This window comes from Lactuca saligna, chromosome 8, assembly GCF_052625555.1.
Source record: "Lactuca saligna cultivar CGN05327 chromosome 8, ASM5262555v1, whole genome shotgun sequence".
Taxonomy (NCBI): Eukaryota; Viridiplantae; Streptophyta; class Magnoliopsida; order Asterales; family Asteraceae; genus Lactuca; species Lactuca saligna.
The window spans coordinates 162,419,323-162,446,834 of record NC_136424.1 but is presented as its reverse complement, the minus strand read 5'-3'; the positions used below and the strand labels follow the sequence as shown (position 1 = coordinate 162,446,834).

The window sequence follows — 27,512 nt, the reverse complement described above, 5'->3', positions numbered from 1 at the left end:
TTATTATTATTATTATTATTATTATTATTATTATTTTAAGGGGGGGATGAAATAAATGTGGTTATCAACTCCTCAAAAACATACAACCCGAGTTTGGGCTTGTTTAAACTCACAAGGTGAATTAAGCTTGAAAATAAGGCTTGAAATGAGCCTAAATATGAACGATTCAAGCTTGAGTTTTGTTAGGTTCAAGATCCACTTGTTGGTTTACACCCTTAGTTTTCTCGTTTCAACAGATTTTTCTTCTTTACAATAAAATCTTCGGAAAGTAAAAATAACATTTAAGAGTAGATTAGATTTGCTGTTAAAAAAATGATAAACGAAATAGAAGTTCTATTTTCCCCAATTTTCGTGTCACGTTTCTTATCATTAATCTTTACGTAGTGTATTATTTTTTTTCTATTTTGAGTTTATTGGTGATATGTGATTCTTTTATTGATAACTGGTATATGTTGCTAGTTTAACTTTTGGTAAAGGTAATGATTGGGATCATATTGATCTATCCTCTGAATCTGATGGTTATCTTCATGCGCTTCAATGGGTATCTTTCTATTATCTTATTGAGTTTTATAATGTTGACAAATATGTAACTATTGTATCATCTTCCACACAACAAAAATAAGTGCAAATTACAAAGAACATCAACATACTTTTCTCTCATTACCAATATGGGCAATGTACTTTATTTCTTACACATAATACCTATGTAAGTAAGTTGCTATTATGGGTCACGAAACATAAGTACATTGCTATTATGGGACATAGAACAAATATACTGGAATATACAAGGGGCGTTATGGTCATTTAACAGCTACGAGATCTTTTTTCAATCATTATGGAATCACATCATAATAATCAAAATTACTAATTCCAAAAGATTTGATTACTCCGATATTTTTCTTAACATAGGTTACAATCAACTCCTTATAACACAACACTCGAATCATTCACATTCATTTTCCTCAAAGAAAAGTCCAAGTTTTTCCCTAATCTCCTATCCAAATACGCATCAACAATACAACCAAAAGTCACAAGATCCGGGAAAATTCCATTATGTTTCATATGTTCAAGGCTTAAATGCAAATCCCAAAACAAAGACATCCTTGAGAAAGCCACATCTCGAGTGTTAAAAGTGGTTAGATCAAGTTCAAATCCAGCTTCCAAAATATTTAAAAACTCTCTTTGCAAACTCTTCATTTTAGAATTTGTAGCATACGACAATAACAATAACTTCCAAAGAAGATTCCCTACATTTCTCTTACCAAGACCCACGTCCCTTAAGAAGTTTCCCAGAGTATGAAACCTTTTGTCCCTTATATAAGCAAGAGAATTTGCCCTAATCCCATCTTTTTCAACCAAAAGTCTTGAGCTTTTTAGACGTTTGTAAGCGTTTTCCATCATGGGTATTGAACCAAAACAACTATAATACATGATATAAGCATTACCCATAGCAGAATCAACAAGAAATCCCTTTGAGACCATATAATTTAATGTATTATCTATTAGTTCAAGCTCTCCTATCTTACCAAAACAAGATATGGTGTGTTCATAAACTTGGTGTTGTAATTGAGGATGCCTAAGACTAATTTGATGTATAATTTGGATTACTTCATTGAAAAGCCCCCCCTTCAATGTATGTAACATCCCAAAAATTCGAGCCAAAAAATTTCATTTTTAAAACACTTACTTAGCAAAACATTAGAAATAAAACATTCACAGATCATACCATTTCATAAAAGATGTGTGTCTGAAAATCAGTTTATAAAAACATAACAATGTCAGAGTACAAATCCCGAGGAAGATCTCATAGTGCGGAATACAAAACGTGTGTGTGATGTGCCGCTACCGCGCTAGCTCCTTCCCCTTCGAAGAAGAGGTACCTGAAACCAAAACTAAAAACTGTAAGCACGAAGCTTAGTGAGTTCCCCCATCATACCACATACCATGCAATCACCTATCATACATACTGCCAGGCAATTCTAGGGTGCCCGACTTACCCGGTACGACCATTCTAGGGTGCCGACCTACCCGTGTCAAGCCGTTCTGGGGTGCTGACTACCCATGTGAAGCCATTCTGGGGTGCTGACTACCCATCGGCCCTAACAACCGATCCTCGGGGACTATTTCACCCCATACTAATACTATCACATATACAATAACATAACATATTATCAGACTTAACTGCGGTGCCTGAACTACCCTTCGGTCCTGATAACTGAACTCTACTACTATCGCATACAACATATCATGCTAGCATATAACATATCAGGTAGTAGCAAACCTAGATGATATCACAAAGACAATCATCTATCATACGTACTCCTACTGGTGGGCCGACATTGTGGCCTTAGACCCACCGCTACTGGAAGGTAACTCACCTCGAAGTGCTTGTTGAAAGTCAGCTTGTTGAGCGCCTGACTGCTGAACCGGAACCCCCGGCTACAATTTCCATAAACACTAAGTCAGATATTAATAACTAATCTTGGGATAAAATGACTATTTTACCCCTTGGTCAAATTCAACATCCCGGTCAAAGTCAACTTCCTGGTTGACCGGACTCGCCGAGTTGGCTCGCCAACTCGCCGAGTCCCTTCCATATGTTCTAGCTCTACACCCGATATACTTGTCGAGCTTAGCGAAGACTCGACGCGTTCTTCCTCCATGCATACATACTAAGTCCAAGTTCATCTGACTCGCCGAGTTGAAGAACAACTCGTAGAGTCTTAAGGCAATCTTCATCAGACTCGCCGAGTTGCTCATCCAACTTGCCAAGTCCACGGCTATCTTCATAGGACTCGTCGAGTCCATCGTTCTACTCGTCGAGTTCATTCAGTCCTTTTTCTATACAAAACTGATTTGAGCCATGCCGCGGCTCCAAACCACAGATCTAGGCTTCTAGGGCATGCTTATCACGTAAAGTTGCAAATTTTATGTGCATGCATAGCTTTAGAGGCTTCAAATGTCCAAACTAAGCTCTTAATGGGTTCTAAGCTCAAGAGGGACCTTAATCACCAATATGACCGAACTTAACACTTCAAGAAGATAATGAGAGTCCAAATCTGAAGTATAACCCAACCATAAGGTCTCTCTTCAAGGATTTGGGGTTTTAGGGCTTAAAAGCAACAACTTAGGGACAAACAAGATCTAATAGATAAATAACCAAGATGGAAACTTTATTACCATAATGGACGACCACAAATGAATGTGTTCTGGATCTAAGTCCCCTTCCTTGACCTCTTCAACTTCTCCCTTCTTCCACTTGCTCCAAAGTGCACCAAAACTCCCTTCACAAGGCAACAATCACTCAAACTCACCAATGGAGGCTAGGGTTTTCGATAAGGATTGCTCTGAGGGTGATGGGGGCTGAGATGGGGCTGCAAGGATGTTTAAATAGGGTGCAAACCCTAAGGATTAGGGTCTCCTCCTGATTGGCCTACTAGCTGAGTCCAAGCGTGGACTTGCTGAGTAGATCACTTAAAGCCCGCATCCAACTCGACATCTACCCGACGAGTTAGGGCTACAACTCGCTGAGTAGCTCTTCTAAAAGAAACATTTAATCAAAATAATTACGTACCAGGAACGGGGCATTTGCAATTCTCCCCCACTTATCTTATACTTCATCCTCGAAGTCTGCTGACTCCAGAAACAACTCGGGGTAGTGCTCCCTCATATCCTCCTCCGCTTCCCACGTCCACTCCGAACCCTTCCGATGCTGCCACTGCACCTTCACCAACTGAACCACCTTGTTCCTCAAGGTCTTTGCCTTTCGATCTAAGATCGCAACTGGTCTCTCGATATAATTCAGGTTGCTATCAACCTGAATATCCTCCAAGGGTACAACTACTGACTCGTCCACCAAACACTTTCTCAACTGAGAAACATGAAAAGTGTTGTGGATCTGGCTAAGCTCTGCTAGAAGATCCAATCGATAGGCGGCCCGACCCACCCGGGTCAAAACCCTAAAAGAACCAATAAACCTAGGGCCCAACTTGCCCCTCTTCCAGAACCTAATGACACCCTTCCAAGGTGATACCTTCAGGAGGACCATGTCACCCACCCGAAACTCCAAGTCTGAACGCCTCCTGTCTTCCTAACTCTTCTGCCGACTCTGCGCAGTCTACAGTCTACTACGAACCTGCTGAATCAACTTTGTCGTCTTGATCACCACTTCAGTGCTCCCAATGACACGCTAACCGACCTCGCCCCAAAAAATCGAGGGGGGGTCCTGCACTTTCTCCCGTAGAGCATCTCAAAAGGAGGGCGATCAATACTCGCATGGCAACTGTTGTTATACGAAAACTCTGCTAACGGAATATATGTATCCCAACTGCCACCGAAATATAGCACGCATGCCCGCAACATATCCTCAAGAGTCTGGATGGTCCGCTCACTCTGGCCATCCGTCTGCGGGTGGAAGGCAGTGCTAAGATGCAGACGAGTGTCCAACTCATCATGAAACTTCTTCCAAAACCTGGAAGTAAAACGCACATCTCTGTTTGAAATCACTGACATTGGCACCCCGTGTTGCGTCACTATCTACTTGATATAGATGACGGCCAACTTCTCGGCCAAGGTGCTCTCCTGAATTGGAATAAAATGGGCGCTCTTGGTCAATCGATCCACGATAACTCATACAGAATCCACTCCTCGCGCGGTCCTTGGAAGCTTTGTGATAAAATCCATCGTAATATCCTCCCACTTCCACAATGGGATTTCCAACAGCTGCATTTTTCCATGCGATCTCTGATGTTCGACCTTGACCTTCCTGCAGGTCAAGCACCGCTCGACGTACCAAGCCACATCCCGCTTCATGCAGGGCCACCAATAGTCCAGACGAAGATCCCTATACATCTTCGTCGCCCCGGGATGAATGGAGAATCGGGATTTGTGCGCCTCCTCCATTAAAATCTGGCGCACGCCTCCGAGGTATGGCACCCATACCCTACGGTGTAGTGTCAATAATCCTTGGCTATCATAATCGAAAGAGGAGACTTGACCCACTATTCGCTCGCTCTTCCGATGCTCCTCCTTCATAGCCTCCTGCTGAGCTTCCCGAATCTGCTCTAACAGTGGAGTCACCACCGTCATCCTCATACACACATCTCTAATCGATGCCACCTTACGGCTAAGTGCATCGGCCACCACATTGGCCTTCCCCGGGTGATAAAGGATTTCGCAATCATAATCCTTCACCACGTCCAACCACCAACGTTGTCTCATGTTCAGATTCGGTAGATCCATGAGGTACCTCAAACTCTTGTGGTCCGTGTAAATGGTACACCGAACTCCATAAAGGTAATGTCGCCAAATCTTGAGGGCGAAGACCACCGCCTACAACTATAAATCATGCGTCGAGTAGTTCGCCTCGTGAGGATTCAGCTGCCTCAAAGCGTAAGTGGTGGTTGTCGAGGCCAACACAAATAATAACCCTAAATGTTACACACTAAAATAGTGTATAGTGGTAAAGGGATCGAATCCACGGAGATTGGTTCAATTTCTAACTCTATGAAAAATCTCTTTGTAAAAATACTTGTAAAATAACAATAAAAATAAAATGGGGGGTTTTGGTGTTTTGAATACTTGATGCTAACTAGAATTAACTATGATTTAAATAGACAATTGCAACAAAAATAAGAATTTGATGTAAAATCAATAAGGGAAAGATGGTTGACTTAAAGTTTTCTCACTTTGACTTTTGATGAACATATCATTAGAATTCAATGGTGCAATACTTGTTTTAAATCCTCAATTTGGCTATAGTAATCCAAGGAGCTTGAGATTACCTAGACTTTTCTTAATTGTTGAAATGGCTAGAGAAGCTCATAACAATTTCCTTAGTCAAAGTCACTAATTCCAAATAGCATGTAATTAGTGAAAGTCAACTAGCATTAAGAACCAAAAAGTCACCAAATCCAAGAGGGGTCAAATGCTTTCACCACCATGTTGGAGGAAATGTTTTTATGATTGTGTGAAGCAAAATCAACACAAAAATCATTTGTTGCTTGCTAATTTGAGGATCCTTTACTTAATCAAGAAATTAGCCAACTAATCACCACAAACACATTTAAACTCATGAACTAAAACATACAAGTAATGATAAGATGTTAAAACACAAAACATTTCCATAAAGATTCAAGAACATGTTCATGGACTCTTCAACATTCAACAAAAGTTCAAAGGATTAAACAAAAGTCAACCAAGATTAGTTTAGCCAAGCATGGCTAAACACAAAGAAACAAAGTTAGAGAAAATTGTACCAAACATTAAGCAAGAATCAAGAGGTAAAAATATGATGTTCTTCAAGGGTTCTTGGCCTTCAAAAGTCTCCAAAACTCCAGAGAGAATCTCCAAAAATCGGATGTGCAAGTGTATCCAAAAGATGGGCACCAACCTTCCTCAAATAGCCCAAAAGAAGGATTTCCGAAATTGCCCCTGCAGGGCCTTGCGCGACCCGCGTGCTGCTGCACGGGTGGGTTGCGCGGGTGGCGCCTGACATGGGCTCCTTTGAGATTTTGGGCCTCTAAAGCATATCCCACTAGCCCAGATCGAATCCAATCACCTCCTAGCCCATTTTCTTCAAGTTTTTCTTCATTTAAAGCCCAATTTGACCTCTCTAAATCCTCCAAAGCTCGTGAACTCGCCCGATTAATAATTTTCATACGCTCGAATGTTCCCCCGCATCTTTCAAATTTAAAGCTCAATTCTTCCAAGCCTTCAAGCAATTGACAAGTCCACCCCATGAATCACCTTCATAGCCATCAAGCATGAAATCTCCAATTCCCTTCAAGCCCAATCGTCTCGCAAGAGTGCCGCCCCGCTAGTTTCCAAGAAAATCTGCAATAATGCTCAAGAAACTAGAAAGTACCCCGAAATGGTCATAAAAATAACAAAAGGGAAAATATGCATGAAAGTTAACTAAAATGCGAATGAAATGTACTAAAATAAACTATAAAAATAAGTAAATAAAATGAAGCTATCAAATCACCCCAAGCTTAAACCTTACTTGTCCTCAAGTAAGACAAGACTAAATGAACTTGGGATGAACTACCCTAGAAATAAAAAGAATGGATAGAACCATGGAACCTGTTCGACGTTAGTCAACATGGTCAGAATTGATTTCACTGCTATCTCACAACTTTTTCATCCGATGATAATGGAACCATAAACCACAGCCAGGACAACTCCTTTAGGTGAGTAAGGAGGGATGAGCAGTCGCAGCGTCAATGGAACATGTATACAATGAAGAACATCTGTAGTAGGGAGAAAGCAACTGGATGGGCTCGGGTGGAGCTCTTCTTTAAGTGCACACTCTAATCTCACATCTGTCGGTTTCTCTCATGTGTAACTAGGTTTCATCGCTCGGGCACCGTTGTAGGAATCAGTTCACTTAGTGTTGGCCCAAACCTCCTGTAGTATCCGACTCGACAGTCTCTCCAACATCACCAATTTGTGAGAAAGAAAAAAAAATATAACTCGATCTATATACCATAAAACAAATCTATACAAATGAATATCAAACGTCGGGTGACCAAGATGTTGGGAAATTTGTTCAATAATTGAACCGGCCACCTATCTAAGATAGTTGCGACTGAAAATTTGCATGCTTCATTTTGTTTTTGTTTTTGTTTTTTTTTGTTTTTTTTTTTTGTATTTTTTTGTATTTTTTTTTTTTTTTTTTTTGTAATTTGTAATGATAAAACCCTTTGACTCAAAATTTGGTTCCCAAAGGTGTGTAGGTGGAACCGAAAGGGTAATGATATAATCCGAATGGCCTAAGTGTGGAAATGACCATGTGTGGAGCATAAAGATGTAATGTAGGCTCCTTTTCAAACTTGTGGTTTTTCAAAGATAATGAAGATGTCCAAATGTGGACTAAAAGACTCTCTAAATTCTAAGAAAATCGCAAAAAGATATGGTGATGTAAAGAGACCGGATATGGATTCTACTCGGGGACAAGCACCAATGCTTCATCCTAACAGTTCAAACATGATCAAGTGTGATCCTCTCCGCGGTAGTGACCGCAAGGCTAAGAACACCCATTGCTATAGTATATCCTACAGTTGTTAGTATTGTATGCATAATTCTTCATGAAAACTACCTGTCCATGATCACTTACCCCTTTAAGCTACCAGCATCTGATCCCAAGTATGAAATCCCAAACTGCAGCTAGTGGTCCCGGTTCGATGGGTGAGATAGCAACAAGATCCTGGACCAATAATGATACAATAACTATGAACCTGTTCCATGGCATCCAAGAGAGGTGAGAATAAACAGACAACAAAAATGCATGAATGCTAATGTCTTAAGCTAAATGTTATGCAAAAAAATAAAAAGTAGAAAAGAAGAAAATAAAATCTTGTTTTTTTTTTTAAATTTAATAAAATAAAAAAAATGAATGCAAATTAACTTAAACTAATATGTTATGCAACCTAACTAAAAATGCATGAAAAAGAGTAAGAAAAAAAAGAAATGCCCCACCCCAAGCGTAAGAACAAGCATTGTCCTCAATGCTTAAGGAAAGGGCAGAAAGGACCTAGATCGGGGGGTCGGGCGGCGGGAAATGCCCGTGGCGATGGTGGTAGTCCCACATATCCTGGAGCTGGCTGGAAGTGTGAGAGGAGGACTGCTCCAATCGATCAACACGGTTTGCCACATCTAGGATGGCTCTCGAATTCTCTTGCGTTTGGGCGTCGATACGCTGCACCGTGGAGAACATTGTGGCAAATTGGTCAAAGAACGTAGGGGGGAAATATGGTGGGACTTCGTGTCCCTCCTGCTGATGCGGCTGGTCAAAATGATGTGGAGGGGCCTGGAACTGATCGTGCTGAAACATCGGCTGTTGCATCGAGGGTTGGTCAAAATGGTCTTCAGCTTCGGGCATCTCGTCGTCCTCTTCGTCATCTTCTTCCTCTTGTTCCTCTGCGTCGTCACCCTCATCATCACCGAATTCTGGGAATACACCTGCTTGGGTCAATTGATCTGGAGGGAGCCAAGTGTCGGGGTCGCCTGCATCTAATGAGGAACCGATCCAACTTGGCAGGATGTAAACCGGGGCTTTGTCAGCGTCTAACCAACTGTACGTGCGGGTTCCCCGATCGAGCAACATCTCCATCCGGATGAGAGTGTCACAATCTAGCAGGAAGTTCGGTGGGGTGTCGACAGGTATGTACTCGGGATCCGGAAAGTCTAGGCCGACGGCTTGACCTATGATCGTGATAAGTCCCCCGATGAAAATTTCCCCCGAGGAACGTTGGCGTATGGAGTCACATTTGTCTAAAAAAAACCTGAAAAACTGAGGGAGAGTGCATGCCTCATGCTTCGGAGGAAAAATAGCTCACATCTGTTGATTTGACCGGGCTTGAGACGCCCGAAGATACTCGTCGTAAGGACTCAGTGAGCAATTCGCCAACATGGGTGAACGATGTGCTTGGCTCGCTGTCGGCTTGGGTTGAAGGTTGGGAGACCGGAAATTTGCATCCAGAAGTTTGCATCAGGGCAACGCAGAAAATCTTGGTACTCTTGACTTTGGGGGCTGATGCGGAACGGATCGTCTATACCCATGATAGAATCAAGCTCTGCGTATGTGAGTCTATGATGTTCCCCTTTCAACTGGAATGTGAGGACTTCTGTGTTATCATCTCGTGCATAGGTGCTAAGAAATTCCATTGTGGGTTCCTCGTAAGTTCTGTCACAAAGTCGAAGAAAACCACGCCAACCGAGTTTTATGAACAAATGGTATACACCATCATGCACCCCAAGCTTTTTCATGGACTTTTTGTGGTAGAATTTTGTCGGCCGGATTGCGCGACCCCGAAGATTGGAGCGATAGGTTTTGATCTCAGCATTTGTAAGGGAAGGATCGCTTCCCTCTTTTCCTCTTTTTTTCGTTTACCGGCTGCTTGGCGTGATGGACCGGCGGTATCTTTTTGAGGGTTAGGATCGATCGATGATCCATGGGTGCGTGTCCGAGCCGTGGTTTTGCCCATTTTCGAAACCTACAATATCAAAAACAACTTCACCAATGTAATCCCTCACCTCACCACTCTCAAATCAATGCAACTATCTTTAGACCGAACACGGAAAAAAAAAAAAAAAAAAAAAAAAAAAAATCCAAGAAATAATGACACCCAACTTTTGACAATGTAAAATGGTTTCAACAACAACAATTGGTTAATTTGGTAGTCCCAACAAAAATTCGGCAGCAATACGAGACAAAATGAGAAAATCCCAACCAAAGTTTAAACAATTTTTGAACAAATTTCCAAACAAATTAACCAATCTCAACCTTTCTCAAATCAATGTTTCCAAATAAACCGGGCAACAACTAACGATCTTAGGCAATTTCCAAAGCATAATTGAATGCAATTACTGAATTGAAACAATGCAATGTAATAAAAACCAAGGAAAGAGAATACCCGTTTTATCCCAAAATTGAACTTGAACCCGGAATCCGCTACCGTGCACCCCAAGCTTTGGTTATTCGTGGGTGCCTAAATGCAAGACTTACTCATTGAAGGGATATTTTCAACTTGGTTTTTGTGAAAAATCCGGCGGCGGCTCGTGGCGGCTCAAAAATTATGGGAAAATTTTTTCTGTGAGATTTTGAGGTTTTGTTTGGTTAGATGTAAAAATCCCCGAAAAAGAAACACTTTGGTGGTGTTGGAATTGCGAGAGGTGGTGGGAGTTGGCCGGAAAATGGCCGGAAAGTCGCGAGATGGGTGGTGGTGGCGCCCCTAGATCCGGCGATGGCTCGTGGTAAACTTTAGGTGGGGTTTGTAGAGCACGGAAAATGGTGAAGAATGGTGGTGGTCTCGTCGTATTCCGACCGGTGGAACTCCGGGAAATCAAATTTTTGTGAAAAGTGGGTGTATGTGTTCTTGAGAGTTTGAGAGAGAATAAGAGGGTTTTGAGAGAATGAAATGAAGAAGAAGAGTTGCTGGAGGTTTTTAATCCATATACAAGTGTGGTCAACACCCGGTCAATGTTAGTCAACTCATTAAACCACCTGGTCAACGAAAGTCAAAGCTGGTCAACAAAATAGGGGATATTCGTCAGAACAGCACGCGGGTCGCGCAGAGGGGGCGCGCGGGTCGCGCACATGTTGCAGTTTGGATTTGATCTTTGTTGCATGCTGAAGACCGGCCGCGCACACCAGCCGCGCACCAGTGCGCGGGTCGCGCAGGCTCCTGCTCCCGAAATTCGATTTTTCTCTGTTTTCTTCCGTTTCTTCACTAGTTCTTGATCCCAAATGCCCCAAACACCTAGAAACTCTTGATTTCTTCAAAAATGACTTCAAAAGACGTATCAAAACATTTTCAAAACTCCTTTATTCGAACGTAGAAACACGAAAGCATAAAGCTTTTCCAAAAATGCCTCTCTTTAACGTCTTAGGCGAGACGTCCTTCTAGCTTGGTTCAACACTCCGGGACATCCAAGTGGATGACTTCAATAACACTTGCATTAAAACTTTCATAGAATGGCTTTAATCGGTGCCCGTTAACTTTGAAAATATGTCCCGTTTCTTCACTTTGGATTTCCACCGCTCCATGATCAAAAGTCTTTATTACAACAAATGGGCCAATCCACCTTGATCTTAATTTGCCCGGGAATAACTTCAACCGTGAATGGTAAAGTAAGACCCTATGTCCCGGTTCAAAATTCTTCCGGGTGATGGACTTGTCGTGGAAGAGCTTCGTTTTCTCCTTATAAATCCTTGCGTTTTCATAGGATTCGTGTCTCAATTCTTCTAGCTCTTGGAGTTGAAGTTTCCTATGCCTTCCAGCCTCGTCAATGTCGAAGTTGCATTTCTTGACCGCCCAAAATGCTCGGTGCTCTAACTCGACGGCAAGATGACAAGGTTTTCCGAAAACTAATCTGAAGGGCGACATTCCAATCGGGGTCTTATAAGCGGTCCGATATGCCCATAAGGCATCGTCGAGTCTCAAACTCCAATCCTTCTTTGTCGGATTCACCGTTTTCTCTAGAATAGACTTCACTTCACGATTCGACACCTCCGCTTGACCATTCGTTTGAGGGTGATAGGCAGTGGAGACACGATGAGTCACGTGATACTTCTTTAATAGAGCCTCCATCATTTTGTTGCAAAAGTGCGTCCCTCTATCACTAATCAAAGCCCTAGGCACACCAAATCTCGCAAAAACATTAGACTTTAAAAACTCGATAACCGTTTTGGCATCGTCCGATCTTGTGGCTTTGGCTTCAACCCATTTAGAAACATAGTCAACCGCGAGTAAAATATAAACGTTGCCAAATGACACGGGAAATGGGCCCATAAAATCAATCCCCCATACGTCAAAAATTTCACAAACAAGGATTGGATTTTGGGGCATTTGGTTCTTTTGCGAAATGTTTCCCGTTCTTTGGCACCGTTCACAACTTTTGCAAAACATATAACAATCGCGTGACATGGTTGGCCAAAATAATCCACATTCAAGGACTTTTCTCAAAGTCCGGCTAGGTCCGAAGTGTCCCCCACAAGCAAATTCATGACAAAATTGCAAAATGGATTGGTGCTCTTGTTGGGGCACACATCGCCTAATGATTTGATCGGGACAATGTTTCCACAAATAGGGTTCATCCCACACATAGTATTTTGCATCACTTTTCAACTTGTCTTTTTGAGAACGCGTGAATGTGTCGGGATACCTTTTTGTGACCAAAAAGTTAACGATATCGGCATACCAAGGAATAGATTGGGTAAGGGAAAAGAGATGCTCATCCGGAAACTCGTCCCGCAATGGGAGAGGAGTTTCATTTGAAATGATCCGACTTAGATGATCGGCAACGAGGTTCTCGCATCCGCTCTTATCCCGGATTTCCAAGTCAAATTCTTGTAACAGTAGGATCCACCGGATGAGTCTCGGCTTTGCATCTTTCTTCGTCATCAAGTACTTAAGAGCTGCGTGATCCGAATACACTATGACCTTGGTACCAAGTAGGTATTGTCTAAATTTCTCCAAGGCGAACACTATGGCCAATAGCTCCTTCTCCGTGGTAGAGTAGTTGCTTTGGGCATTGTCTAGTGTCCTTGATGCATAATAGATCACATGGGAGGCCCTCCCATTCTTTTGACCCAAAACGGCGCCAATCGCATAGTTGCTTGCATCGCACATGATCTCAAAAGGGAGATCCCAATTTGGTGCTTGCATGATGGGAGCGGATGTAAGCAACTCTTTGAGCTTGTCAAAAGCTTCTTTGCACGCCTCATTGAACTCGAATTCGACCTCCTTTTGCAAGAGTTGGCACATTGGTCTTGTTATCTTTGAAAAATCCTTGATGAATCTTCGGTAGAAACCTGCATGGCCCAGAAAAGAACGAACTTCCCGAACACAAGTCGGGTAAGGTAAGCTTTGAATAACATCAATTTTTGCCTTATCTACCTCAATTCCTTTTTTAGACACAATGTGACCCAAAATGAGACCTTGACTCACCATGAAATGACATTTCTCAAAATTCAAAACCAAGTTTGTTTCAATGCATCTTTTTAAAATTTTTGTGAGATTAGTCAAACATTCTTGAAAAGAGTTGCCATGTACCGTGAAATCATCCATAAAAACCTCAATTATGTTTTCAACATAATCCGAAAAGATACTAACCATACAACGTTGGAAAGTGGCCGGGGCGTTACACAATCCAAATGGCATTCTCCGGTATGCAAAAGTACCAAATGGGCATGTAAATGTTGTCTTTTCTTGGTCCTCCGGTGCCACCGGGATTTGGTGAAAACCAGAGTACCCGTCTAGACAACAATAATGGGATTTCCCGGCCAACCTTTCTAACATTTGATCAATGAAAGGCAATGGGAAATGATCTTTTCGTGTGCTCGCATTGAGTTTGCGGTAGTCAATACATACTCTCCACCCGTTTTGCACACGGGTGGGAACCATCATACCTTTGTTGTTCTCGACCACCGTGATTCCCGTCTTCTTTGGAACGACTTGCACCGGACTCACCCACTTGCTATCCGAGATTGGATAGATCATCCCCGCATCAAGAAGCTTTAATATCTCTTTCTTCACGACTTCCATCATTGGTGGATTTAGCCTTCTTTGCGCGTCTCTACTTGGCTTGCATTCATCCTCCATTAAGATTTTGTGCATACAAGTGGAGGGGCTCAAACCCTTGATATCCGCAATCGTCCAACCCATAGCTTCTTTATGCTCCTTCAACACCTTGAGGAGTTGCTCTTCTTCAAATTCGGTTAAATGAGTTGAGATGATAACCGGAAGGGTTTCATTCTTTCCCAAGTATGCATACTTCAAGTGTTGAGGTAAGACCTTTAATTCCAACTCGGGTGGTTGAACAAGGGATGGAGACAATTTTGTATGAGTTTGGTACAATTCAATTTGCTTGACATCTAATCTTGTGGATTTTTTCATTTCCATTTTATTTACCAACTTCTCAACTTCCGGATCCAAAGAATAAAACTTTAATTGCTCGGCTAGCTTCCCACAATCGAGTCCTTTGCTCAAGATCATCTCCAACATATCAGCGTTAGATAACTCAAACAATTCTTGAGTAATTGGCTCAACAACATCAACAAAGTACAAAGATGAAACATCACTAGGATATCTCATGGCATCATAGATATTAAAACTTATTGTTTCACCATCAAACTCCATTGTCAAACTTCCCGCATACACATCGATCTTTGTCCTAGCCGTCTTCAAAAACGGTCTCCCAAGCAATATTAGAGCCGATTTGGAAGACACTTGCTCATCTAGATCAATCACATAGAAATCCGCCGGGAAGACTAATTGGTTCACTTGCACTAGGACATCTTCTAAAACACCTCTAGGAAAGACACTTGATTTATCCGCAAGAGAGATTATGACACCGGTTTCACTTAAAGGTCCGACCTTTAAAGATTCATACACTGAATAGGGCATGACATTGATAGAAGCACCAAGATCAAGCATAGCACTACTAAAAGTGACATCTCCAATCTTGCAAGGAACCGTGAACATTCCGGGATCTTTGCATTTGGGTGGAAGTTTCCTTTGTAAAACCGCGGATGCGTTTTCGTTCATCAAAATTTTCTCATTTCCCTTCAACTTCCTCTTGTTGGTACAAAGTTCTTTCAAGAACTTTGCATATCTCGGGATTTGCTTGATTGCATCAAGTAGAGGGATGTTTACTTCCACCTTTCGGAAGGTGTCCAAAATCTCTTTCTCCTCCATATTCTTCTTTGAAGTTGCAAGTCGAGAGGGGAATGGTGGTTGAGTGGCTATTTGTGTTACTAGAGGAATGGACTTCTTTGGAACTCCGGCTTGTGCATCGTTCTTAACTGTAGGTTCTTCAATGGGAGTGATCTCTATTTCTTCCTCTTCCTCCCTTGGCTTCTTCTTTGAACTACTTTCTCCGGCTTGCTTGCCACTTCTCAAGGTCACCACATTGACATTTGGGTTCTTTTCGGTTTGAGAAGGGAGTTTACCACGAGATTCCAACTTGCTTATAGATGTAACTATATCTCCCATTTGTGCTTCAAGGTTGGAGATACTAGTCCTTGTCTCTTTTTGGAATTGTTGGGTACTAGTGGCTAGAGATTTGACAATGTCTTCAAGAGACATTCCGGAGCTACTTGGTTGAGATTGAGGAGATTGTTGATGATGATGTGGAGGGTGCGGTTTGGATTGATAGTGTGGTTGTTGATGTTGATATTGAGGTTGTGGTGGTGGATAGGACGGTCTAACCAATGCATTGTGAGGCAATGGTCTTGGGTTGTAGCTTCCGTTGGGATTTGGTTTCCAACTTGAATTATATGCATTTTGGTACCCGGATGGTTTGTTGTGGTAGTTTTGGAATTCTCCCGTGGCATTCACATGCTCCGCATCTTCTTGAAGGATGGGACACATATCCGTAGGATGTCCCATGGTTGCACATATTCCACAAACCATCACTTGTGGAGTTTGTCCCATGGCTAGCTTTTGGACGACGGATGTTAGATCTTTTATTTGAGACTCAAGATTCGATGTTCCCACTTCATTAACTTTGTGTTGTGTGTCTCTCTTCATGTCTTGGCGAGGGCCAAAATGTTGTGAATTTGCGGCTATGGTGTTGAAAAGTTGTCTTGTTTGTTGTGGGGTTTTACTAAAGACATCTCCACCACTTGAGGCATCAACTAGTCTTCTCTCCATTGGTAACAATCCCTCATAGAAGTGTTGAATGAGGAGTTGTTCCGGAATTTGGTGTTGCGGGCAACTATAGCACAAGTTGTTGAACCTCTCCCAATAATCATGGAAAGTCTCATTTTGACCTTGGCGGATTCCACAAATCTCATTTCGAAGACTTGAGACTCTTGAGGCGGGATAAAACTTGTCAAGGAAAGCTCTTGCCATGTCGGTCCATGAGTTGATCGACCCCGGTGGAAGATAAAATAACCAATCTTTTGCTCTATCGGCCAATGAAAAGGGGAATGCCCTTAGCTTGATTTGGTCATCGGTTGACCCTTGTGGCTTCATGCTAGTGCAAATAATGTGGAACATCTTCAAATGCTTATGAGGGTCTTCATTCTCCAATCCATGGAAAGTCGGTAGGTGATGGACTAAACTTGACTTCAACTCCGAGCCTCCTTCCAAAACCGGGTAATTGATACCGGTTGGAGTTTGTGTAACATCGGTCTCCATCATTTGCCTCAAAGTTCTTTCGGGAACTTCTCCTCCGTCCGCCATTTCAATTGGTTCAATAATGGGTGGATTTTGTTGTAGGGGTGGTGTTTCGGGAATCTCTTGGCGAAGGTCGGGACTAGAATCAGGCTCTATATCGCTTAATGAAGCGGTTTCGACCTCCGGATCCCCGTGAGGATTAGAAGTTTGACCACGTTCAATTCGCTTTTCCTTTGCTAAACGCCTTGCTTCTTTTTCGATTTCTGGATTGTAAATCAAGTCACCTGTACGCTGAGATCTGGGCATAGAGAAACAAATTGATTAAAAATAAACCAATCCCCGGCAACGGCGCCAAAAATTTGGTGGTTGTCGAGGCCAACACAAATAATAACCCTAAATGTTACACACTAAAATAGTGTATAGTGGTAAAGGGATCGAATCCACGGAGATTGGTTCAATTTCTAACTCTATGAAAAATCTCTTTGTAAAAATACTTGTAAAATAACAATAAAAATAAAATGGGGGGTTTTGGTGTTTTGAATACTTGATGCTAACTAGAATTAACTATGATTTAAATAGACAATTGCAACAAAAATAAGAATTTGATGTAAAATCAATAAGGGAAAGATGGTTGACTTAAAGTTTTCTCACTTTGACTTTTGATGAACATATCATTAGAATTCAATGGTGCAATACTTGTTTTAAATCCTCAATTTGGCTATAGTAATCCAAGGAGCTTGAGATTACCTAGACTTTTCTTAATTGTTGAAATGGCTAGAGAAGCTCATAACAATTTCCTTAGTCAAAGTCACTAATTCCAAATAGCATGTAATTAGTGAAAGTCAACTAGCATTAAGAACCAAAAAGTCACCAAATCCAAGAGGGGTCAAATGCTTTCACCACCATGTTGGAGGAAATGTTTTTATGATTGTGTGAAGCAAAATCAACACAAAAATCATTTGTTGCTTGCTAATTTGAGGATCCTTTACTTAATCAAGAAATTAGCCAACTAATCACCACAAACACATTTAAACTCATGAACTAAAACATACAAGTAATGATAAGATGTTAAAACACAAAACATTTCCATAAAGATTCAAGAACATGTTCATGGACTCTTCAACATTCAACAAAAGTTCAAAGGATTAAACAAAAGTCAACCAAGATTAGTTTAGCCAAGCATGGCTAAACACAAAGAAACAAAGTTAGAGAAAATTGTACCAAACATTAAGCAAGAATCAAGAGGTAAAAATATGATGTTCTTCAAGGGTTCTTGGCCTTCAAAAGTCTCCAAAACTCCAGAGAGAATCTCCAAAAATCGGATGTGCAAGTGTATCCAAAAGATGGGCACCAACCTTCCTCAAATAGCCCAAAAGAAGGATTTCCGAAATTGCCCCTGCAGGGCCTTGCGCGACCCGCGTGCTGCTGCGCGGGTGGGTTGCGCGGGTGGCACCTGACATGGGCTCCTTTGAGATTTTGGGCCTCTAAAGCATATCCCACTAGCCCAGATCGAATCCAATCACCTCCTAGCCCATTTTCTTCAAGTTTTTCTTCATTTAAAGCCCAATTTGACCTCTCTAAATCCTCCAAAGCTCGTGAACTCGCCCGATTAATAATTTTCATACGCTCGAATGTTCCCCCGCATCTTTCAAATTTAAAGCTCAATTCTTCCAAGCCTTCAAGCAATTGACAAGTCCACCCCATGAATCACCTTCATAGCCATCAAGCATGAAATCTACAATTCCCTTCAAGCCCAATCGTCTCGCAAGAGTGCCGCCCCGCTAGTTTCCAAGAAAATCTGCAATAATGCTCAAGAAACTAGAAAGTACCCCGAAATGGTCATAAAAATAACAAAAGGGAAAATATGCATGAAAGTTAACTAAAATGCGAATGAAATGTACTAAAATAAACTATAAAAATAAGTAAATAAAATGAAGCTATCAGTAAGCGATGACATGCCATCTCTGCATCAACATCGCGCCTAAACCTAAGGTAGACACATCACAGTAAACCATAAAATCCTCTACGCCCTCGGGCAGGGCTAAGATTGGTGCATCGCACAATCTCCGCCTCATAATCTTGAACGCTGCCTGCTGCTCAGGCCCCCATCGAAAGACCACGACTTTCCTAGTCAACCGTGTCAGGGGTATGGCTATCTTGGAGAAATCCTGAATGAATCTCCGATAGTAGCCTACTAATCCTAGGAAACTCTGAATCTCAGATGGAGACTTCGGAACCTCCCATCTCATCACGACCTCCACCTTAGCCAGGTCTACTGAAATCCCGTTTTGGTTGACAAGGTGCCCAAGAAACTGCACCTCGCACAACCAAAACTCACATTTGGAGAACTTGGCGTACAAGCTCTCCCTCCTCAAGGTCTCCAAAACCTCTCTCAGATGCTCCTCGTGCTCCTCCTGCATCATGGAATAAACCAAGATGTCATCAATGAAAACTATTACAGACCGATCCAGCATCGGTCTACACACGCGGTTCATGAGGTCCATGAACACGGCAGGAGCATTGATGAGCCCAAACGGCATCACCACGAACTCATAATGGCCATATCGCGTTCGAAACGCGGTCTTCTGTACATCCTCCTCTCTAACCCTCATCTGATGATAACCTGAATGCAAATCGATCTTAGAGAACCAAGATGCTCCCTGTAACTGATAAAAGAGGTCATCAATCCTCGGGAGTGGGTAATGGTTCTTCACCATTACCTTATTCAGCTCCCGGTGATCTATACACATCTGATGCGACCCATCCTTCTTCTTCACAAACAGGATCGGGGCTCCCCAGGGTGAACTGCTCGGTCAAATAAATCCCTTGTCTAGCAGCTCCTGCAGCTGCGTAGACAACTCCTGCATCTCGGGAGGAGCCAACCGATAGGGTGCCCTGGCTATCGGAGCCCCACCAGGAACTAGGTCGATCATGAACTCTACCTGAAGCTCCGGAGGTATTCCAGGAAGCTCCTCCGGGAACACATCAGCGTAGTCTCGCACCACTGGAACCTTGCTCACCGTCATCTTACCCGTCTCCCAGGTATCCATCACGTACGTGACATATCCCACGCAACCCTGCTGAAGGTAGCGCCTAGCTCTCGCTGCTGAACATACTGTGGGTCCACACTGTGGCCTCTCGCCGTGGATCACCAACTCTCCCCCACTTGGGGTCCTGATCCGCACTAGCTGTTGTGCGTAATCTATCACCGCCCCATTAGGGCTCAACCAATCCATGTCTATAATAACCTTGTTCCCCCGCAATGGGATGGGAACCAAATCCACCAAATAGCGCTCCTCAAATAACCTTAGAACATAGTCCCTGAATACTGCTGATGCTTGCACCGATCGATCATCGACAATCTCTACCTCTAAAGGGCAATCCAACATGCCCGAAGACTCAGTAAACCTCTTGCTAAGCGCAAGGGAAACAAATGATCGGGTGGCACCCGAGTCAAATAACACCTGAACAGGGATACCATTCACATGGAACGATCCTAACGCATATACACAGAGCACATATCAATATCATAACATCATAAAAATAAAATAGAGGGAAAGAATCATACCTGTCACCACATCGGGTGCGGCGCGTGCCTCCTCGGTAGTCAGTTGAAATGCCCGACTCCTCACCACTGGAGCCTCGGCCTTGACCCTGTTGGCCATCTGTAATCCGCAGGGTAGCTGGAGCTGGCGCCTTAACCGGCGTTGATGTTGTCAACTGGGGGCAATTGGCCTTCTTGTAGCCCCTCTGGTTGCAGTGGAAACACAACAACTCAGACGTATGTATCACTGGTGCAGGGGCGGTACAATCCCTGCTGAAATGCCCCGTCTTGCCGCACTTATAGCAGCCCGAAGATCCCAGCCTACATGCCCCCTCATGAGGCCTACCACATTTCTTGCAGCGACTCGGTCTTGATTGGCCTTTCGGCCTACCATCTGGTCCCTTGGGCTTCTTCCCCGAAGCCCCTCCTGTATTTCCCTCCTCTGTCTTCCTCTTTTGGATGTGCTCTAGATCTATCTCTCTCTCCCTCGCCTTGGCAATCATAGAGTCCAAGGTAGGGCAAGCTGAAAAACTGACATGCTCTCGAATATCAGCTCGAAGCATGTCATGGTAGCGGGTCCTCCTCATGTCCTCATCACCCGCATACTGGGGCACCAACAATGCCCTCTCCCGGAACTTGGCGGTGATCTCCGCCACAGTCTCCGTCGTCTGCTGCTGAAGCTCCCTGGCCAGCTGCTGAAGCTCGATAGACACCGCAAACCTGGTCGTGAAGTCCGACCAGGTCATAGCCTCGACAACCGAGGCTCCCAACGAGTCACCCACAGACTCCCACCAATCCGTAGCTTGATCTCGTAAATACCCTGCTCCAAACCTCACCTTCGACCCCTCAGGGCAGAAGCTAATCATCTGTGCAGACTCAATGTCTGCAATCCATCGCCTGGCAGCTATGGGGTCCTTCGCCCCGTGAAAATCCGGCGCACCACTTCCCCTGAAGTCCTTAAAGGACAGTGTGCAAGATCCCGACTGGCCAGATGCCATGTCACTCCTGAATGCTCAGAGGCGATCCTCCATCAACTCGACTATCCCTTCCTTGATTGACCTGAAGATAATGGGGGTCGACTCAAGGATGCCCCCGGTGATCTCTGACGCGATGAAATCGCGTAGCCCCTCATCCACCGGCTTGGAACCTGATCTCGAACCCGATCCATCTCCTGAACTGCCAACTGCTGGTCTACGGCGCAATACCACCATTCTGAAACACAACATAATAAACGTCAGGAACACTGATATATCTCGAGGAATCACTACTACCATAAGTTTCCTAGTCTCGTCTCAGCTTTCCTTGATTCGAGTACGAATCCTCTGCTTCCAGTAGTACGAGCCCATACTACCTTCCACATCTATCCGTACTTTTCTCAAGTACTGCCTTGACTCCACCAAGTCACTATTACTGCTAATAATTTATGCTACTCCTATCCTGGGCTTGTCCTAGGAAATCCTCTGACTATACCCGATCCAGTCCTCAACTGCTGAAAGCCTCCTTATGGTGCCAATTAGCCATCACCTAAATACCATCACATGTGGCGAGGCTCAGATAATACTTCAAGTAAAAGACTCGTCCCCACAACAGTTAGACTCAGACAAGAGCTACGCAATAGGGCCAAGTCTAGCACTCTGAGATTATTCAACCCTGTTCGCATGTGACGAGACGCATTCACCTAATGGCTAACTCCCATCACTTAGAGTCCCACAAAGCACAAAGCAAGCAGCATTCAGACATAGGAGACTACTCAAGCAATTCCATCCTCATAATGGGAAACTGACTAGCATACAATGCTAAGCTCATGCTATCAGCCATAACCTAAACAGGCTATCCTACTGCTGTCTACTCAATCCTAGCATGCAATTTTTCATATACTGAAGCACATAAAGCAGGAACATAAGGCATCACTCCTAGATCCTTAGTCCTATTCTAGCATGTTGTTCTACTGGAACTGATAAACATATGTAAACTTGTATGGGTACATTGGGGAATACTTACTTGAGCTCAGCCGATCACGCACATCACACACTTTGTTCGTCATTAAAACTCTTTACTTAACCTTTTAGAAAACATTCTTCTTTTTCAAAATCTTTTAATCCCTCGATTTGAGTTCAGACACCCCCGAAGGTGTGTCCGAATCCCTCAAACCAGGGCTCTGATACCAACTTGTAACATCCCAAAAATTCAAGCCAAAAAATTTCATTTTTAAAACACTTACTTAGCAAAACATTAGAAATAAAACATTCACCGATCATATCATTTCATAAAAGATGTGTGTGTCTGGAAATCAGTTTATAAAAACATAACAATGTCAGAGTACAAATCCCCAGGAAGATCTCATAGTGCGGAATACAAAGCGTGTGTGTGATGTGCCGCTACCGCGCCAGCTCCTTCCCCTTCGAAGAAGAGGTACCTGAAACCAAAAATGAAAACTGTAAGCACGAAGCTTAGTGAGTTCCCCCATCATACCACATACCATGCAATCACATGTCATACATACTGTCGGGCAATTCTTGGGTGCCCGACTTACCCGGTACGGCCATTCTGGGGTGCCGACCTACCCGTGTCAAGCCGTTATGGGGTGCTGACTACCCATGTCAAACCATTCTGGGGTGCTGACTACCCATCGGCCCTAACAACCGATCCTCGGGGACTATTTCACCCCCTACTGTTACTATCACATATACCATAACATAACATATTATCAGATATAACTAGGGTGCCTGAACTACCCTTCGGTCCTATCAACCGAACTCGGGGACTAGTCCCCTCCTACTACCTCTATCGCATATAACATAACAAGCCAACATGTAAACATATCATCACATACTGTCAGACGTATCTGGGGTGTCTGACTACCCTTCGGTCTTGACAACCGAACTCTACTACTATCGCATACAACATATCATGCTAGCATATAACATATCAGGTAGTAGCAAACCTAGATGATATCACAAAGACAATCATCTATCATACATACTCCTACTGGTGGGTCAACATTGTGGCCTTAGACCCACCGCTACTGGAAGGTAACTCACCTCGAAGTAGCTGCTAAAAGTCTGCTTGCTGAGCGCCTGACTGCTGAACTGAAACCCCCAGGTACAATTTCCATAAACACTAAGTCAGATATTGATAACTAATCTTGGGGTAAAATGACTATTTTACCCCCGGTCAAAGTCAACTTCCTGGTTGACCGGACTCGCCGAGTTGGCTCGCCAACTCGCCGAGTCCCTTCCATCTGTTCTAGTTCTACACCTGATCTACTCGTCGAGCTTAGCGAAGACTCGATACGTTCTTCCTCCATGCATACATACTAAGTCCAAGTTCATCTGACTCACCGAGTTGAAGAACAACTCGTCGAGTCTTAAGGCAATCTTCATCGGACTCGTCGAGTTGTTCATCCAACTCGCCGAGTCCACGACTATCTTCATAGGACTCGCCGAGTCCATCGTTCTACTTTCCAAGTTCATTCAGTCCTTTTTCTATACAGACCTGATTTGAGCCATGTAACGGCTCCAAACCACAGATCTATGCTTCTAGGGCATGCTTATCACGTAAAGTTGCAAACTTTACGTGCATGCATAGCTTTAGAGGCTTCAAATGTCCAAACTAAGCTCTTAATGGGTTCTAAGCTCAAGAGGGACCTTAATCACCAATATGACCGAACTTAACACTTCAAGAAGCTAATGAGAGTCCAAATCTGAAGTATAACCCAACCATAAGGTTTCTCTTCAAGGATTTGGGCTTTTAGGGCTTAAAAGCTACAACTTAGGGACAAACAAGATCTAATAGATAAATAACCAAGATGGAAACTTTATTACCATAATGGACGACCACAAATGAATGTGTTCTGGATCTAAGTCCCCTTCCTTGACCTCTTCAACTTCTCCCTTCTTCCACTTGCTCCAAAGTGCACCAAAACTCCCTTCACAAGGCAACAATCACTCAAACTCACCAATGGAGGCTAGGGTTTTCGATAAGGATTGCTCTGAGGGTGATGAAGGCTAAGATGGGGCTGCAAGGATGTTTAAATAGGGTGCAAACCCTAAGGATTAGGGTCTCCTCCTGATTGGCCTACTCGTCGAGTCGAGGCGTGGACTCGCCGAGTAGATCACTTAAAGCCTGCATCCAACTCGACATCTACTCGGCGAGTTAGGGCTACAACTCGCCGAGTAGCTCTTCCAAAATAAACATTTAATCAAAATAATTACGTACCAGGAAAGGGGCGGTACAATGTAAGCATCAATTAGGCCCAAAACTATGTGAATATCAAGATTATAAGAACTGTTTATAATTTCATTCCATATGGAATCTGCCTATGTGAATTTCCGTTATTTGCATTGTATAACATCAAAGTTGTCATGGTAGAATTGTCGGGAGTAAAACCTTCAGATTGTAATTTATCGACATGTGTTCTCTTTCTGTTTAAACATGGAATAATAATAGAAGCACAGTTTTTATGATTATCATGCATAGAAATATAAGGAAAAGTAAGAAGTGTTACATCAATCAACCACTCATACTAGTGTACTACATCAGTTCTAACGAGAAAAATGGTTTACCTTTTGAGTTGAACTTTAGAAACTAAAGTAGAACTAAGTCTTAACAACTCCATCGCCCGATCATTGAATCTACTATTCAACTCATGTAACTGTTTGTCCAATGTGGCTGTAAACAAATCCACTCGATAAAAAATTTCAAAAGTAACATGATTGTCTGTTTTTCGAGGCCGGTGATTGTCTGTTTTTAGAGGCCGGTATCTAGTAGAAGTATATGGAGCAGTGTGTGAAAACTGAAAAGTAAAACCAAATCAAATTAACAAATTGACAGCCAAATCAAATTGACAAATTGATAACCAAATCAATTTTATAAAAATAGTCTAAGGTTTTCATCCATCTTTGTTTTCAGTTTTGTTTGAAGCATAACAAAATCAATTTTTTTTCTATTCTATACTTCTAGTTTGGTGTCCACTATCTAGTGTCCTACTATCCTAATTCCTACAACTTACATGTAATACCCTGTTTATTTATTAGATAAATAAATAAATTGATGAACGAATAGTAACCCTAAAATAAATAATTATATATGCAGGATGTTGGTTTCGAGAAGTTAATTGCCACATTTTTAGAAGTTGGGGTTAAAAGTGTGAGTTCAGGACTCATTTTATAAATATTTGTGAAGACAGGGGTTCCGTGGTACTTATTGGAATTTGAGTTGGAAAGAATGTGAGGAGGAGGGACTAATAATGTCAACATGGCTGAAACTTGATCACTCCGACCTAATTTGTAATGGATTTCAGATGGTGGGGTTCAAATGGTAACTTATGGACTCATTATGAAAGAATTTTGGATGATGGGGACTGTCTTGTAAAATATGGCCTTATTTTGAAAGAAATTGTTATGGAGAAGGGCCATTCCTGCCAATATGGAGGGAAGTTTGTTAAGATGCGGTATATAACTGTTGTATTGCCCTCGTAACCCTAACCCTAGAACCATGTGTATCAGCTGCCATCTACACTATCCATCTTCAACTTCCGGCCGCCACCTCCCTGTTGTGCTCGACCCACTGATGCCTCCGTCGATGGCGATGACGTGAATAACGTAACAGTTGTCGTGAGGAACCACCATTCTTCTTCTTCTCCTCTTCTTTTGTCGCAGTTCACAGCTGCCATCGGTTGGTGACTGTTGAACCCTTGCCGCCGTGCTACTGTCGCTGTTGCCATTTTCGAAGAGAAGGGAGGTTGAGGATCGGAACCGGATGTCACCAATCGCTTTCATTCCAACCTAAGACGTCGAGCGGCTACTCCTTTTTGCTGCGACCATCGACTATCATCTACCATCGTGTGGGTGGCGGTGACGTGTGCATCACTGTTGCATCTGTCGCCGGACATCATTAGCAACCGAGAGAACCACCATGGTGGTTGGTCATGGTGGTCGTCGTTGTTGACACCGCTATTGCCGCCGTCTTGTGCTTCTTCCGTCATTAACCGCCGCTGTACGCTGCTAGGTTGATGACTGGATCCGTTTGTAGCAGAAGCATATGTGTGGGTGTGTTTGATGTTATTAATGTGTGTTGTGTGTGGTTTGGCTTGGCCGGAAAAATCAAAGAAAGGTGGCTGCCACCATACACCACCATGATTATGTGTGAGTGTTAGTTAGTTAGTTAGTGTGTGTGTGTTTAGTTTTGGATTAAAGTAGTGTAATTGTAACCGGAAAGAAAAATAATGAAAAGAAACTAAAAACCACCACTGTAGGGTGGTGACTTCCGCCTTCTGCCGCCACCGACCGCCGTGTCGGGTGGCGGTGTGCTTAGTTGTGTTGGGATTGCTAGTTTGGGGATGTTTGGACAAGGGACTAAAACCCTAATGGGCCCAATGAAGCTTAATGGACTCGAATGGACCCAATAAAACCCTAATGGGCTTAATAATATTTTAGTGGGCCTAATAGGCCCAATAAAGCCCTAATTGATCTGAAAACCCAACAAATTAATAAATGGGCTAGTATTGGGTTGGAAACCCTAATTAGGGTTTGGAAAACCCTAATGCCATCAAAACCCTAATTTTGGGGAATTAACCGAGACACACGAGAATTATTTAATAACTTGAGATATTAAATAATAAACTTTGGAAAAGATTAGTCTAAGCGATAATGGACTTAATGGATTAAGTCCTTAATAGATTAAGTCCTTAATGGATTAAGTAGGAAACTTAACCCTAATCATCATTTTATGTGAAACCCTAATTTCACTTGGGTTTATTGTTGGGCCTTTCTTTTGGGCCTTGAGGGTTTGGTAATTAATGGGCCATCCAAAGTCAAGCCAATGAACTAGAATAATTTAATGGGCCTGGTGTAAGGCCCATGTAAGGGGCTTGGGCCCAATTTGGAAAATTGGGCCATAGTTTGGGCCTGAATGATTATATGGTGTTGGGCCTTAGAATGAGAGCATGTTTAGGCCTAGGCCCAATTTGGAAAATTGGGCCATGTGTTGGGCTTTGATTTCTAATTGACTTTGGGCCTATGGATGGGGGCCTTGGGCTTGAATAAGCTAAGTTAGGGGTAATGTAGTAATTACCCAAAGAATATACTTATGGTTATGTATTAGGACCTAATTATTAATTGGGTGTTATTTTGGTGTTGACAGTTCGGGAATCTGTTAGCCAACTGTTGGGGTCGAGTCTGTGGGACTTCAGCAAGTGTGGGATTGTGTCTTCGGGACTTCAGCAGTGTGAGGTGAGTTACCTTCCAGTAGTGGTGGGTCTAAGGCCATAATGCCAGCCCACCAGTAGGAGATGTATGATAGATAATTGTCTTTGTGATATCATCTAGGTTTGCTACTACCTG

The 27,512-nt window shown here is 42.9% G+C and overlaps 1 protein-coding gene across 1 annotated transcript; it reads right to left on the bottom strand.

The window, feature by feature from the left end:
- Nucleotides 1–924: 924 nt before the first annotated feature.
- LOC145010252 (pentatricopeptide repeat-containing protein At3g42630-like) lies at nt 925–25,894 on the bottom strand. Its single transcript, XM_078968817.1, is given in 6 exon segments — nt 925–1,626; nt 24,405–24,499; nt 24,502–24,593; nt 24,735–24,840; nt 25,181–25,190; nt 25,688–25,894. Coding segments are annotated over 6 exon segments (1,212 nt in total).
- Nucleotides 25,895–27,512: the final 1,618 nt, after the last annotated feature.